This window comes from Ptychodera flava, chromosome 8 (genome assembly GCF_041260155.1).
Source record: "Ptychodera flava strain L36383 chromosome 8, AS_Pfla_20210202, whole genome shotgun sequence".
Taxonomy (NCBI): Eukaryota; Metazoa; Hemichordata; class Enteropneusta; family Ptychoderidae; genus Ptychodera; species Ptychodera flava.
In genome coordinates this window covers 6159071-6176073 of record NC_091935.1, presented here as the reverse complement: position 1 = coordinate 6176073, position 17003 = coordinate 6159071, and the positions used below count along the sequence as shown (strand labels likewise).

At 38.6% G+C, this 17003-nt stretch overlaps 1 protein-coding gene and 1 pseudogene across 1 annotated transcript; both read left to right on the top strand.

The window, feature by feature from the left end:
* LOC139139487 (very long chain fatty acid elongase 6 pseudogene) lies at positions 1 to 840 on the top strand (annotated as a pseudogene).
* Positions 841 to 4588: 3748 nt separating this feature from the next.
* LOC139138293 (dnaJ homolog subfamily C member 21-like) lies at positions 4589 to 16676 on the top strand. Its single transcript, XM_070706608.1, has 14 exons — positions 4589 to 4814; positions 8924 to 9052; positions 9372 to 9457; positions 9826 to 9960; positions 10589 to 10762; positions 11037 to 11087; positions 11380 to 11459; positions 11614 to 11732; positions 11945 to 12029; positions 13261 to 13485; positions 13902 to 13971; positions 14497 to 14672; positions 15167 to 15254; positions 16296 to 16676. The coding sequence occupies exons 1-14, from the start codon at positions 4718 to 4720 to the stop codon at positions 16470 to 16472; spliced, it is 1692 nt and encodes a 563-aa protein (XP_070562709.1). The 5' UTR covers positions 4589 to 4717; the 3' UTR covers positions 16473 to 16676.
* Positions 16677 to 17003: the final 327 nt, after the last annotated feature.

Genomic DNA, 17003 nt, shown 5'->3' with positions numbered 1-17003 from the left:
ATGAAAATAGCCAGTAGTGAAAATGCATCATACCCACAAGTTCGTCTGCCGAAGTTGTTTGAATTTGAGAAGAATTTTGACGATGACTTCTGGGTGCGATGGATGGAAGAAACTGGAATGCCCATCGCGGTCACTGCATCGGTCGTGTATGTCATTGCCATCTTTGGTCTTCGAAGCTTCATGGAAGATCGTGAACGGAAGGAATTTCGCTCCTTGTTGGTGATTTGGAACCTTTCCTTAGCAATATTCAGTATCCTTGGTACCTGGCGAATGTACACAGCGTTATCGGCTATCCTGAGCGAAGGTGGCTGGCACAAGGCAGCCTGCGACAACGTTCACTTCGACGCCGAGAGAATAAGCGGTTTCTGGTTATTTGTTTTCACCTCCTCAAAGCTTCTTGAACTCGGTGATACTGTTTTTGTGGTGTTCCGCAAATCCAAACTTATCTTTCTGCACTGGTATCACCACATCTTTACCATGTGCTATTGCTGCTGGGGTTACAGTGGGCGGGCCAGCACTGCCTTTCTATGTACCCTCATGAATTTTACCGTGCATTCACTTATGTACACCTATTACGCTCTGCGAGCCGCTGGGGTGAGAGTTCCCAAGCAGATAGCGATGGTTATCACCACTATGCAGATCACTCAGATGGTCCTAGGTACCTACATCTACTTCTACGCCCACAAGATGTTCAGCGCGGGTATCGACTGCGAAATCAGCGTCCCAAGGTGGCGCGTCGGAGCCCTCATGTACGTCAGCTTCCTTGTCCTCTTCGCCAATTTCTTTTTCCAAGTGTACATCGTGAAGAAACCGAAGAAAATTACCACAAAAATGGACTAACACATTTTCGTTGTCAACAGACTTATTTTTTGCGACAAAGACCTGTGTTCGTCGCGCGAGAATGTTTCCAGTGTTAGGCCGTCACAAACTTACCCAAGACTGAAACATTTGTATTCGTTATGTAGATCCATAGGGGGTCCAATCTCCGATGATGACGATGATGATGATTAAATATTTAAAAATGAAGATAAATAAACATATATTTGGACTCAGTAAATTGTTGTTATTGTTGTTGTTATTGTTGTTGTCGTTGTTGATACTATTTGCAGAAAAGAACAAAGTATGCGCTGCAAATTTCAACACAGCCTAACTATACATGTGCGTCGCAAATTCAATACAGCCTAACTATACATGTGCGTTGCAAATTCAATACAGCCTAACTATACATGTGCGTTGCTGCCTAACTATACATGTGCGTTGCAAATTCAATACAGCCTAACATTACCCAAGGGGTGTCACTTCATTGCCACACACTTTTTTTCGATCGCCAAAAATGCACCTAGCATGCATCGAAATCGGTAAAATTCGACGTAGGGTCAAAGCACATTAGTCCTTCTCAATAATACTCCAACATTTTTACCTCTTACCGATGAAAAGTCGAGAAATCAGCAAGTTTTTCAGCGTATCTGGACGTCTCTTACATTTCAGATTTAAAAGGCGAGGCAGTGTATTGAGTCACGTGGGCGCTTTTCAAATCGAACCAATAGCAGAGCTCGCCAAAATGCACCCAGCAAGCATCGAGAGCGGTAAAATTCGATGTAGGGTCAGAGCCCGTACTGAACGAATGGGCCCAGCGTGAAAACCCAGCAGTAACGTAAGTTTCTCACGTCTTTGGAAGACTATGGGTGACACTGTCTGCGTGCGTCTGCATACGAAATTCTGGTAACTTTAACAGTTCCAGTTCACCCGCAGCAAGAGATCGTTCTTTCCAAAGATGTGAGAAACTTACGTTGCCTCCGGGTTTCACGCTGGTCCATTCAGCTCTGCTATTGGTTCGATTTGAAAAGCGCCCACGTGACTCAATACACTGCCGCGCCTTTTAAATCTGAAATGTAAGAGACGTCCAGATACGCTGAAAAACTTGCTGATTTCTCGACTTTTCATCGGTAAGAGGTAAAAATGTTGGAGTATTATTGAGAAGGACTAATGTGCTTTGACCCTACGTCGAATTTTACCGATTTCGATGCATGCTAGGTGCATTTTTGGCGATCGAAAAAAAGTGTGTGGCAATGAAGTGACACCCCTTGGGTAATGTTAGGCTGTATTGAATTTGCAACGCACATGTATAGTTAGGCAGCAACGCACATGTATAGTTAGGCTGTATTGAATTTGCAACGCACATGTATAGTTAGGCTGTATTGAATTTGCGACGCACATGTATAGTTAGGCTGTGTTGAAATTTGCAGCGCATACTTTGTTCTTTTCTGCAAATAGTATCAACAACGACAACAACAATAACAACAACAATAACAACAAATTTACTGAGTCCAAATAATGTTTATTTATCTTCATTTTTAAATATTTAATCATCATCATCGTCATCATCGGAGATTGGACCCCCTATGGTAGATCGTGACCTGGTTTCCCTTTCAGGCGACGCCGAGTTAATTCATTCACGTGATCGAAATGGACAGCTGCGGAACTTTGAAAAGTAGGTCATCTGAGACAGTTTCTGTGTCGTGTTGAATATTAATAACAGAACAGGTTATCGACCGTGACAATATTTGACCTTTTGAATGGGTATGATCCAGGCCATATGAAAACGTGTTTGCCAAGCAGGAGAAAGCATGTACCTTTGTTTGAGGTATTTTTGAGGAATTTTTTGAAAGTTCATGTTAATTATGTATTTTTCTAATGACAGAGACAATGTGCTTTTCATCGCATAGTACTATTAGTAGGCCCTACTGGACAACCTTCACTTTCTGACAAGTTGAATGTTGATCGCACGCTTTTCTATGCAATACACTTTGACGCTAAATAAATGTTCGCAAATTCACTCAGAGGGTTCGGTATTCTTACTTCATTGATAAAAAAGACGCCATTTTAGCCGTAACTTAATTTTCTCTCTTTTTAGTCTTTGCGACATACGAAACTCCCTATACTGAGCGACTCTAACAAGAACAGCTTGCAATCAACGCGATCGAAACCATATAAATTGTAATTGCCCGAGGAACGGAAACGAATTAAAAATAAAGCTTAAACAACTTAGCTTGGATTTGTCAAATTAAAATTGTCACCCACTACTTGTAGCAGCTCACCGAGGCCGTTGTTTGAGTAAAACAGTTTGTAGGAAGTATGCTTAGTCTTTGACTTCACTGACTGTGGTTGTATGCTTTCTTGGTCTCTCGTTACAACTATTTCAAATAACAACTTTTGCGCTCAAAGAAAAGATTTCCTAGGCTCAATTATATACGATTCGGCCGTTTTAAAAAAAATGTATTAGATTTGTGTTGACATATAAAACACTCGTGGTTGTTTTTTGACTTTGGGAAAATTTCAAATAACGACCTTGGTGCGCAAAGAAACGATGTCCTAGTCGCGTTCAATATATACGATATGATTACAGATAGGCCTACTGAAAATTAGGCATTGATGTCGAAAAAGCTAAGAATTGAAAGTTCATGATGATATAACTTCATATCATAGAAAGCCAAATAAGGCATGCAACTTGTCTGTTGTTTAGATTTCGATGAAAACTACACAGCAAATTATTGATAGATAAAGAACCCGACTGTCTCGGTTGTGAAACCCAATAAGTGGGGATTGATTTAGAAGTAGAGAGGTAGGGTTACTCTGGAGGTATGCATTGTTTTGAATTCTAAGATTTGACAATCTTTCCAAAGTCCACAAATTATCTTTTTACGCCAGAATTCAGTACTTTCTTCAGTTTCTATGGTGATTTGAATATTTTATTTTCACCAACCAAAACAAAACCAACATCAAAACCGCGAAAAAAAATATTTGTTCTTGCGCTTCAAAAGTAGAGTCAGGTATTTCCATGGTATATTTAAAGGTTCGTGACTACGAAATGGTTCAGGTAAGAGGAGAGAGAGAGAGAGAGAGAGAGAGAGAGAGAGAGAGAGAGAGGAGAGAGAGAGAGAGAGAGAGAGAGAGACGAGAGAGAGAGAGGAGGAGAGAGAGAGAGAGAGAGAGAGAGAGAGAGAGAGAGAGAGAGAGAGAATATAAACATCGAAAACACGTTTTTTGGTTTTTATTGCACAAAATTAATCTACTTGTATCCTATACATTCCTTCTTGATTTTTCCGCATGGAAGGTGAAACAATTCTTGCGACTTTCAATAGTACACCGGTCAACCTGATGAGAGTAGAAGTGCTTGGGACTTTTTTTTAAGTTTATCAAGTAAAGAAACAAATTTTGTGTCGACTTGATACATCAGCAAGTTAGAACATATAGGGAACCCAGTCTCTACTGGGAAGTTATCACTTGATTAGGTACCAGTGATTAATGTTCTTGTTGTTTGTGTGGTTGGTATTTTAGTATATGTTTGTTTGTTTCTTTGTTTCTTTGTTTTAAGTAAAGCGGTAAATAAAATCTAAATGTAAACCAGAACGGCATGTAGCACGTACACTCTGCGATATAATAGGCGTGATTAGATCTCCACGAAAGCCGTTCAGCTCGTCGACGTCGATTGCATGCACCTGTGTGTGACTCAGAATACCAGCGGTGGCGGCGCTGTCACTGTGAAAGTTTCGCAGTTATCTATACCCGGCATTCTTTGCGCGTTGCGGACAAACTGACCCGGAACAGGAAGTGTTTGATTGTGTTATTGCAGAATCGCCGGTAATTCATCTGGCATGTGGTAGGAAATGAGAAGCCTATTTCACACAAAATACAGTGTGCTTTGAAAAATTCGAGGATGCAGTGTCATTACGAAGTTCTTGGTGTGCCCTTTGACGCAGGCGATAACGATCTTAAGAAGTCCTATCGAAAATTAGCGTTGAAATGGCATCCAGGTACATTCATCTATCATTTCATTTTCAGTTATCGTCACATTCATTGACCTGCCATGTACTTAGTTGAAGCATGGAGGTAGCTAGCTGCAAAATTGTAGCTCTACGGTGAGGCGGTCGGTGAGTTTTGGTTTTTGCGACATCGCTCACCAGTACAGCTATACTAATGCCGAAGGCCCTGTAGCATACAAAATAGGCGCGCCACACATGGCGCGGCATTTTCATGTAAAATCCCGCATATTAACTGCATTTGGTCGTACCGATTTATCACTACTGGTGACTATACACTATACTACACTAACCTTGTCGTTTATGGGGTTTAGTATTAGCGCGAACACGTCGATCGCGTTCCATAAACATTGAGCGAAATTCTGGGAGCTGCCATTACCGGAAGTTGGTAATGGCGGCTCCAAGAAATGTTTTTGGAACGCGATCGACGTATTTGAACAAATACCAAACCCCATAAACGACAAGGTTAGAGCAGTCTACTGTTTAGTCGTCAGTAGTGATAAATCGCAGGGTTTTACATGACGCGCATTTCTGCGTCCTTTACGCATAAAACCGGACGCAGGACCCCTCAAAAACTAAACCACGCGTCCCTTGGGACGCAGCAATATCTGTTGCTGGTGTACACCTTGCGAAGCTGCTGAACACGTAAAACACATCCCAGTAAACCTTACCGACCCCGTACTTTAACCCTTAAAGTGCCGCGTCGGTTTATAAACCGACACGGCATTCTCGCTCTCAGCGCCACGTCGGTATATAAACCGACAGTGATTGCGTTCTATGCTTATGCCTAACTTAGCTATGCATTGCCGAACTCAGCCAGAAGGAGGGTATTCCTGACCCTTTGAACCCAGTTTAGTACCATATAAGGACTAAAATAATGACATCATGCAGCCTAACAATCGAAAATTCCAGTAATTTATGCGAACTTTCTTCAAAAGAGGTCAGCGGTTTTCATGAATATTTAATCAGGTCTGCAGTTTCACCCGTACGCGGATACGGCCACAGTGCATTGAACGAAACACGTACGTACGTTTTGAAAGCTTTACCATGCCGTAGACACGGAAGACAACTATATTATGCCAAGCTACTGCCCTCTGGGTGATAGAAATGATAGATTTTACAGTTTTTTTGAGAATATTTTTTGGAAAAATGACGCGATTTGGTGACCAAATCGATCGCGATAGTGAACTTCGAACGTATCGGCGGCCAAGATGGCGGCACTGTGTGATGCCTAACTCTCGACATGGAACCCGAGGTTAAGGTTTTCGAAGTCCAAAACATGCAAGATTGAGAAATTTGTAAGGATTCGGTTAAATTGAAGTGTATTTTGTGAATTTTCAAGCGTTTGACTGCCAAAAAGCCCCTTTAAACTCTTGATATTTGACCTCCGGCCGTCCTGAAGCGAGACGGCCATAACAGTCGACCCGGTTTGTAAATGAAATGTAGTTGTTCTGAACTGTTGACATTGCGAGACATTTCCTACGTGTTACGCATTTTTTTAACTGAAATAAACCGGACATGAAACTTTTTTCTCGATACTTAGTGGTTTCTTTCCATTTTGTGGCGGATTTTGTGGCGTGCTTGTCAAAAAATGTGATCAAACTTGGCGAACGGATTGACTAGTATGTATGGTAGTACGAGTCCGTGACTCGATAAGCCACAGATAGTTACACACGCGTACGTGAATTAAACTAATGTAAGTTGGGTCAAACACCAAAATTAATCGATAAAAAGGTTAGTGAAATGTGTTTTTGTCTTCAACTCTTCATTATAGTTATACAGGCGGTTCAAACTATACAGAGTCAGTTGAATATGCCCTATAGTTGTGTGCATGTGTTGCACAATAGTTACCCCTCCATGTACAATATGGAACCTTGTTGTCTCTGTGTATGCAAATTAATACTAATTGAACACAGTGAAGACCATGGCATTGATAAACTATAAAACATTTTTGTGAAATAAATTGGGACCCCCATATTTTGATGTAGGACTCCCATTTTCTAACACCAGGAGTCCCAGGGACTCTCAAAAGTTAAAAGTGATGTAAAACCCTGAATCGGTATGACCAAATGCAGTAAATATATGGGATTTTACATCAAAATGCCGTGCCATGTGCAGCGTGCTTATTAGTCCCCACGGACACCGTCCGGGGGGACTTATAGGTTTGGTCATGTCCGTGCGTGTGTGCGTGCGTGCGTGCGTCCGTCCGTCCGTGCGTGCGTCCGTCCGTTCACGCAGATATCTCAGAGATGCCTGGAGCGATTTCATTCAAACTTGGTACAAGGATTACTTCATATGTCATACAGATGCACGTCAATTTGTTTTTTGATACGATCCAATATGGCTGCCAGGCGGCCATTTTATTATGATTTTTTCATGTACAGAGCCATAACTCAGACATGTTTCAACTGATTTTATTCAAAGCTGGTACAAGGACATTGACCAATGTCATAGATATGCACATCAATTTGTTTTGTGATACGATCCAATATGGCCGCCAGGCGGCCATTTTGTTACGATTTTTTCATGTACAGAGCCATAATTCAGGCATATCTCAACCGATTTTATTCAAACTTTGTACAAGGACATTGACCTATGTCATACATATTCACATCGATTTATTTTGTGATACGATTCAATATGGCCGCCAGGCGGCCATTTTATTACGATTTTTTCATGTACAGAGCCATTACTCAGGCATGTTTCAACTGATTTTATTCAAAGTTGGTACAAGGACATTGACCAATGTCATAGATATGCACGTCAATTTTTCATGTGATACGATCCAATATGGCTGCCGTGCGGCCATTTTGTTACGATTTTTTCATGTACAGAGCCATAACTCAGGCATATCTCAACGGATTTTATTCAAACTTGGTACAAGGACATTGACCTATGTCATACATATGCACATCGATTTGTTTTGTGATACGATCCAATATGGCCGCCATGTGGCCATTTTATTACGATTTTTTCATGTCCTGAACTACAACTCAGACATGTATCAAGCGAATTTATTCAAAAGTATTTTTATCACAGACCTAATGAAGAGGACTCTATCCTCTCTGAGGACCTGTAATCAAAGTACCCATTAACAAGTGGGGACTGTGTCATCAACGATGACTTGTTTTGTATGCTTCAGGGCCTTCGGCATTGTAGCTCTACTGGTGAGCGAGGTCGCAAAAACCAAAACTCACCGACCACCTCACCGTAGAGCTACAATTTTGCAGCTAGGAGGTAGCATGGTTGTAGAGACAAATACCAGAAATCCTAACCCGTTCTTTCCGATTTGACCATTCAACGAGACAGTTACTCGATCGCTTGCACCATACAGTATATAAAATCCGGAGATTTGTTTAATTCTGATTAATATGTAGCTTTCTCACGCCATTATCATTATTGTACTGTGAATATGTAGAGTGTTTGATGATGGTGTGAAAATTGCTGTTTTCCCCTTTTCACTGACACTGTAGTTGCTTGTTCAGGTTCCACACAAATATGCCGGGAAAACCGTGAGCTACACCTTGCTAGACACTTGAATTTATCCAAATTAAAGGTAGATGTTATGATAATTTGTCACAGGATATCAGCTATAGATTTGATAATGAAACAAGAGTCTGTTTCCAGAGGATAAAATAAAAATCGTTTATTCCACATTTGGGCCTTTTACAAAGGACCTTCACCAGGAATATAAAAGGTGTGTGAAACATCGTGTTGTGCGATGGACAGTAGAGAAATGTTTTCTACTGTCTATGGTTGCTCTAAGTTTGAGAGCAGTTTCCATGCACCTTGTTCATTCCTGTTGAAGTTCCTCTGTGAAGGATCGAAATGTCAAATATAGGATTTTGATTGCAGTCTTTGGAAGCCCACCTCAAGCTCTGACTTCCATTTTTCATCAAGAGTGCAATGACTAGAGTTGGTCTGACTTGGCATGTTTGAAACTTCAGTTACTCAAAGCATCAAAGGCATTTAAATACGAAGCACACATTGATTATACCATGAAGTTGCGGATCACTAACTCTGGTTGCACACTTTAATTCATGCCAAAAAAATGCTTGTAGATGTATCTCAATAGTTGTTGAACTCCTGCATATCGGTTTCAGACAAAAACAGAGACAATGAAGAAGAAGCCACAGAAAAGTTTCGACTCGTGCAGAAAGCATATGATGTACTCAGTGATCCACAGGAGAGAGCGTGGTATGATAAACACCGCGAAGTATTGTTGAAAGGAGGTAAACTTCACAAACTCAGCTGTTCACTTTCATTGACACTGATAACACTCTCTACATACTCTCTATCAGCATATGTAAATGTCATGACACAATGGCACTATGTGAACTATTTTTAAGTGCATGGCCAGAAATGTACCGCTCCATTTCAACCAATAAAGATTAAAACACAATCATACTTTATATCAATGTTGAAAGATAGGATTCTTCTTTTCTGAAAAACAACGAAGACATTCAGTACAAATTTTTTTTTCCATAAAATATAGGATTTATTTTCTTTGATTGGAGACATCCGTCAAATTTGTAATTGATTTGTTTACAGGCTTAGACAATTACCAAGATGACTTCATCAATGTGATGCCGTATTTCAGACCAACGGTCTACTCAGGATATGAAGATAATAAAAAGGTAAAGAAATTATTTTCTCCCAGTGTTAGGTTTATGTCTCCTACAATATGGTAAGAAGAAGTATTTGGGTTCTTTGTGCACCCATATCTGTTAGGTATATGCCTTTATGCATATTCATATGTATTTGTGAAATTGCATCTGTCTACTTGTATGTACAAAAGGTGTTTGTAAATGTATGTACATATGTATCATTATCATTTGTTCATATATGTATGTTTGACGACACATGTACTCCATGAGTAGTCAGTTTGTATCTGTGTGATGACACCGTTGCATCGATCAGTACTGTCACAAGTCTGGGATTAATATAGGAATCCTTCCATGACATTTAAGTTCTCGTATTTTGCTTTTTTTTTACTTCTGGGCAGGGTTTTTACAATGTTTACAGAAAGCTGTTCCAGACCATTTCAGAAGAAGATATGAAGTTTATCGATCTCAGTGCTGGAGGAGCTGCAGATTTTATGATCCCAGAGTTTGGAAATGCCCACAGTTCTTATGACGAGGTTAGGAAGAGATGTTTTACATCACGTTACAATATTTCTCCAGGTTTTGTGATATGAAGTTGTGTGCACTCTGTTCTCATCTTTTAGTATTCAACAGAATCAAGAGAACCAAGCTTTGATGAAATTTTAAGAATCGATGATAGAAATCTTTGAAATTTGCCAAGGTTTTGCTAATCTTATGCCTACATTTGCTACCAAAGTTTCTCTGAACAAAATATTGTCAAAAATCATTTTCATGTTGAATAAAATAATACCTAAAATCATTTGGTGTTGCAAGACAGTTGATATATTTAACTTATTTAAATCCCAACTGTCGGTGGCTATATCCTTTCCTGACATTGTGTGATAGTACTAGAAGTATTCAGTCACGTAGGAACCAGTAAGTATTGCCAACAGAAATGATTGATAGTAAGGTTTCTTAAACCTGTTCACCCCCAATTCCCCGTAAACAGGTCCACAATCACCATTGATAACAATGGGTTTGGGCCAAACCATAGTGGTGAAAGGGTTAAGTATTGATGTTAATCCTCAAAGCAGTCATATGAGACTGATGAGAAATGTTGCACTTATTCCTAACCATACACCCACATTCACTAAACATGGCTGTATAATTTCTTAATGGCTGCAGGTTGTGAAGCCATTCTATGACTATTGGTTGAACTATTTGACACCGAAAACGTTTGTCTGGACGGAGAAATACGACACAAGAGAAGCAGAGAACAGGAGGATATCAAAGTTGATGGAAAAAGAAAATAAAAAATTGAGGGACTCTGCGAAGAAAAGTTACAATGAACAAATAAGGGTAGGTTAAACTTTCCACAATTGACCATTTTCATATGACCATACATCTTAGTGTACTTGTGGTCACAAGTTGGGGTCTGCCAGTTTGATTTCTAGATCTCTAAGTGTCAAATACAGCATTCATCCTACACAGTGAAATGTGAGGTTCCTTTTTGGACACACAGATAGCTTGATCATTAAGATTTTGTCCCTTGTAAGAATCAAAAATTAAATCATCTTTTAAAAGTGAATAATTTTGTGTGACATTTATGTCATTGCACTTATTGTTTTTCCAGGAGCTGACAGCATTTGTAAGGAAACGAGATAAAAGAGTCCAACAGTATCAAGTAAGTGTTTGGAATGTAACAATCAGGAGTGGAATGAATCCAGCCAGCCTGGTGACTCATTCATGATGCTCTTTTACAATGAAGGATATATTAAGGATTTGTAAATGATATTGCAGGTCAACTGGATGATACATTCGATACGCTCAGAGGACCACCAATTAACAAGTGGATTTGCTCGCCCCTGATCACTGTGCTTATATTTCACAAATGTACTTTATTGAACAGCACTGATTCTGTGTTGATAATTTAAATATGACATGTGCCATTGACTCGTGGCCCAATTTTTATTCAGATGCTGCAGAAGTTGAAAGCTGAAGAAAGACAGAAAAAATTTGAAGAAAAACGAGAAAAAGAGAAACTTGAAAAATTAAAGTAAGTACAATTGCTGAAAGTGATGTGAACATACCATTTGTGTTAGTTCCTAGATCCTGTACACTGTATTCAGTCTTTGTATATGCCATGTGTTGAGATATCGCCAGGTTGTTTTATGACATAAACTTTTTCATGTTGTCTTTTCTTGTTTTAGAACGCTAGAAAACTTTGTCGAACAAGAATGGGCATCATTTGCAGAGTTGGAAAGAGATTTGTCACATTTGGAAGCTCACCTAGATGAAGAGTTTGGAGCAGAGGAACAAAGCAGATCGAGTGAGTTAGAGGACACTGCCCTCTATGGCTAAATATAAAAACCATTTGTTTTTACGGTGTCCAATGGGGACTGTACAGTTTCTTTATCAATGTTTTATTGATGTAAAGAACAAAGTAAACTGAATTTAGAGTAGGAAAAAGATTTGCTTCATAATTTTACGCTTGTAGAAGTGTCGATGAATGATTGATGTGCGTCTTTGTTTAATTTTCAGGTGATGAAGTGGAGGGCAGTGACGAAGATCTCTATACAGACTTGTACTGTGTGGCTTGTAACAAAACATTTACAAATGACAAAGCGTATGTTCAAATATTCCCTATGTTGATATTAAAATACATAATCTGTGGCATTTTCAATAAGTGGCACAGTGGATTTATGGGAACTTTAAGATGTCAAAGGTCGCGCTTGTCAAATTATATCAATCCTGGTTCCATGCTTGATATGAAGTCATGTATTTGCTTGTGATACACGTCTCATCCCAAGGACATCTCAAGATCTCTACATCAAGCCTTCCATGTTCCTTTAAGCATACAAATGCTGTGTGTAACTAGAGTGATGGTATAGTGTGAATCACTTAAAATTTCAAAATATCATAGCATTGGTATTCCATGTGAAACATTTGTAATAATGACTTTTGATGTACTGTGGACTGTGTATCAGTTAGCACAATACAAAACTATGTCTATCAAATTTTAACTTGCTAATATGTTGCTTGCTTGCTCAGAGGTGACCTAATTTTGTGACTCTGTAAGTTGTACCTATGTGAATCATACTGTTAGTGTAAACATTGAGGTTGCATTGTTTCCACAATAGTATGGTATGAATGTGAACACTTCATAACGAGACACAAGCCATAGGTCTGTCTGTTTGTAACACTGCCAGACAACACTGTCTACATTTATGTTACAATCCAGGTGATTTTCAAATATTATACACTATGCATGCCATAATGATGAATATTCATATAAACCAAGGTTATAGAGAAAAGTGCTGCCTCTTGTGTCTCACTACACAGCTCTGAATTGTGTTCTGAAACCCTATGTGCAGATCTAAACACTAGAATTTCTGAAGATAGAAATGTGCAGAATCTATGAATGACCAAGCAAAGAAGTCAAACACAATAAAAATTATCAAAATATCGTTTATACCCATAAGACTACCAAAATGTTTACAGTGGGTGCAGCTCACAGAGTTAGAAACTTCTGTCATTGTGAACTTATGCAAAAATTAATTTATACCGCAACATATCGATAAATGGAATGTGTAGGTTTATGACAAAATGATTCCTAACATACATGTAGCTTCAGCCATGTGATGCTTCACCTCCAGGTAAAAATTGCCTCTGTCATTTTGATGACACTGTACCTGCAGATACCGTGTGATATGTCAGTGATTTGAACAAGCTTTCCTTATGCAAGTAAATGACTTTGCCCTTCACTTCACTTTACTGAAAGTTTGCATTAACAACAGGAAAATATGCAGATGATGTTTGAAAACAATATTGACTGTAAGAAATCATCTCATACACAGATTTGCAAACCATGAACGGTCCAAGAAGCATAAAAAGAACATCGCCATCTTGAGAGAGCAGATGAAGCAGGATGATTCAGCAGAAAATGATGATGGAAGTAATGAAGATATCAGAGAAGATGTTCCAGAGGAAGATGATGAGGTTGACCTGGAGGATATCCTTGAAGAGGATCATGAAACATACCAGGATTTGTTAGAAGACACTTCAGACAAACCAAAATCTAAGTAAGACATTTGAACTAAGAATGTGCTAATTCTTGAAATGTTGGCTTTTCATGCAAGTAGTTACTTTTGTAGCTTTCATTTCTGCTAGTGATCCAGCGTGAAAGTTAGATTTGTCTTCCTTTCAATTTCATTACTTTGTTTGAAGGGTTTCATACTTGGAAAATTATCACGGGATGTTGGAGAAGTTTATTGCTCTTGAAAATTACTGGCAATAGGTCTTTCTGTTTTGTGACTCCCATTTGGTACACAGCTTCCGGAATACAAGAGGATAACTTTGTATGTGATATTTCAGTCATTCTCACATCGGTCTCATGAAATGCTATGTCCCTCCCATCCACAGAACTTAAAATTGCAACACTGAAATAGTCCCACTTATCCAGAAAAGCCATAGTTTGTTGTTTGATGTTGTGTTACAGACTTTCTAAAAAACAGAAGAAAAGACGGAGACAACAGCAGCAGTTGGACGACATGTACGATGAAATTTTGGTAAGTCACATTATTTTGTGTCAAGACCACATCTGTGCACCGATTAAAACATTTCTTCATTGCGCTTAAAAGTATTCCTTCACCATACCTCTCAAACTCTTTCTAAACAAGGAAAAGTTAAAGTACCTGTGTTCACAAACCGTTTGTTTAGTGAACTTCTTGCTGTTTTTTGTCATTGTAAGAAATTGCAACAGATTGTGATATGCCTTTATACACACAAACACGTACACACACACACACACACACACACACACACGCGCGTAAATATTTTTTTCTCCAGTTGACATATATTTTGAATAGGGCATTCCAAATGAGTGAACATAAACAGAAGTAACAAATTTCCCATGGTCTGTCTACCAATTACAAAAGTTTTGGGACCTTTGTCTTAAAACCGTAGTATTCTTTCAGTATTTTTAAGTTTCAAGTTTCTCATGTCTGTCGTTTGAGATTGAACTTGCGTTTGATTTTTTTTTTTCTGCAATGTTTTAAAAAAATCTATCATTAAACCTACTCACTTTCCAACAGGAGGAAAAGACAGAAAGTGAAACTACAAAGGCGAATGATACTACTGACGGTGATAATGATGATGTTTCTGATCTGTCAGAACGTTTCTCAAAAGATGCAAAGCTGTCACAAGATACAGAGGCTGAAAACAAAGCTGATGGCAAAAGCTTGTCACAAGAGGAAGTTAAGGAAATAAAGTAAGAATTCAGTGACCATTATGATATTTGAGACATTTCATGTGGATTGAAATTCAATGACTTTGCCAATAAAACAATAGAATCCATTGTTATTTACTCTAGTCATGTAGATTTAATTTTATCAGATTTATACTGTCAGGGAAAAATGGCAAAATTAAATCTCACTGGATAATTTGCGCTTTTACAATACATTAATTCAGATCAAAATTATTGAAAAAAGTGTCTATTTATGAAATCTATAAATTTACCCTAGTGTAAATAATTACTTTGGTAGAAAATGCAATTAGAAACTAAATTTTAGAATCTAATTATGATTTGGTAAGTGTTTTTAGTTACATGTTAAATAATTGTAAATTCAAGGCACTTATATACTTGACAGTGAAACACTGATATACAAAGTTATATCATCTCAGTATGTCAACATTTTCATTTCAATGTACATTTGAGTTTTCCTCTATTGTGTTTTGATCGAGTACTTCCTTTGAAATACACAGATCGTCAAAATCGAAGTCGAAGAAAGGAATGGATAAAGGTCCTGGAGGGAAAACCAACACACAATTGCAATCAATGCATGGGTCACAGGTATGTATACTATGGGTGTGTACAACGTCATAAATACTGTGTGTGAAGCATACCTCAGTGGTGAGTAATGGCTTGATTTACAGCCTGGCCTTTCAACTGAAATGAAAGTGAGGGCAGGCTCCATGATGACCCTAATGCAGTCAGGGGCAGTCTCAAATTTCTGCATGTACTCTAAATATGAAATTTGATAATTCAAGGGAAGAATGTTTGTGAGTGATTTACTTGTAGTGGGCTTCATTTACAAGTTTAAAGTAAGAGTTTTTAGCTCATATTTGGTTTTATATAAATACCAAAAAGAGCTTATTACTGAATGTAAAATTTCATTTATAGCAAGCAGTTTTAGGTTTAGTTATTAGCACTGATTGACCTTTACACTGACAAGCAGTCCGTAACTTTGATGATCACATGGATTGCTTAATGAAGACTTCTGGTCCTGATCAAGGCCATTTTACTCTATATGACAAAACCACCATGTACATTTTCAAGTTTGATGAAGGGAAAGAGGTTCAATGTTTCATCTAAACAAACATATTTTGTCCAGTGCATGCCAGTCACACAATTACATGGCCCCTCAGAAAAAATGCAGTTGTGAGGTTGCTTTCCCATGTAGTGAAGAATGTTCAATGGTGAGCTGGAGCCAACAAAATATAAATTAAACTATATAGGTCGCACAGATGGTGTGGGTGAAATGGCTCAATTCCTCAGCACTTCCATTGTATGTCTGTCATGGTTACTGTGAACTCTTTGAACCCTGGTACCATCATGATGTTTTGCTTGCACAGACTTATATCCCTGAGTGAGGTTTCTGAGTGTTGAAACTGATCTATGTCCATTATTTATTTTCTATTTCACACAAGTCAAATAAAACAACCATTGTGATTTCAAAAAAAGCGGAGACACCTTCATCTACACGACAATTTCTGATAAAATAAAAGCACAATGTTTAAGCTTTTATAGAACCTAACACAGTAAACTTTCATGGTAGAAAGTGGCACCTTTTTACCCTTGTTAAACTGTTTATTAATTTTCATTTTGGCACAGGGTGGACCAAGTGACCAATCATCAACTGTTTGTAACGTCTGCAAGGGAGAGTTTCAATCCAGAAATAAACTTTTTGACCACATCAAGAAAACGGGGCATGCTGTGCGCGTTGAACCAGGCTCATCAAGGATTTTAACAAGTGAAACTAAGAGTAAAAAGAAAGGCAAGAAAAGGTGATCCTTGGGAAAAGATAAACTGATATCTTTTCACTTAAGAAACAAGAATGTGCATCTGGGTTTGAATGACTTGGAATAGTTTTAAACCAAGGTTGTTTTTGTCCCCCACAGGGGTGACCTATTTCATGACCCATGTTGGATGACCCTTGTCACAGAGTGAGGAAAACAGAAGTTAGAAATAAAAGCACCTTTACAAATCAATAAATGTGTACTTTGTTGTCTGTGTGCAATCCCTTGCAAGTCTCCTTGGTATGACCAGCTTTGTAAATTGACCAGCAGTAAACCAAAAAGCCGTCACATCTTCCACACTGACTGATCACGCAGAACAAGCATTGAAACTGTACAGACTGAGGTCACCTTCACTCCCACGCTTACAACACGAAGAGAATCAATACCTTCAATATATTTTAGCTCCGCTGTCAGCGAAACGGCGCTTATCAACTAAGCTGATTTCCCGTCGTCGTCGTCCATCAACAATTGCCTTCTCTGAAACGGTAAGTCAGATTGCTTTGAAATTTGATATGCAGTTCAC

Coding starts and splice junctions, on each gene's coding strand:
- LOC139138293 (XM_070706608.1), top strand. CDS start 4,718: ATGCAGTGTCATTACGAAGTTCTTGGTGTGCCCTTTGACGCAGGCGAT. Junction 11,088..11,379: donor AAAGAGTCCAACAGTATCAA/GTAAGTGTTTGG, acceptor ATTTTTATTCAG/ATGCTGCAGAAGTTGAAAGC. Junction 11,460..11,613: donor GAGAAACTTGAAAAATTAAA/GTAAGTACAATT, acceptor TTCTTGTTTTAG/AACGCTAGAAAACTTTGTCG.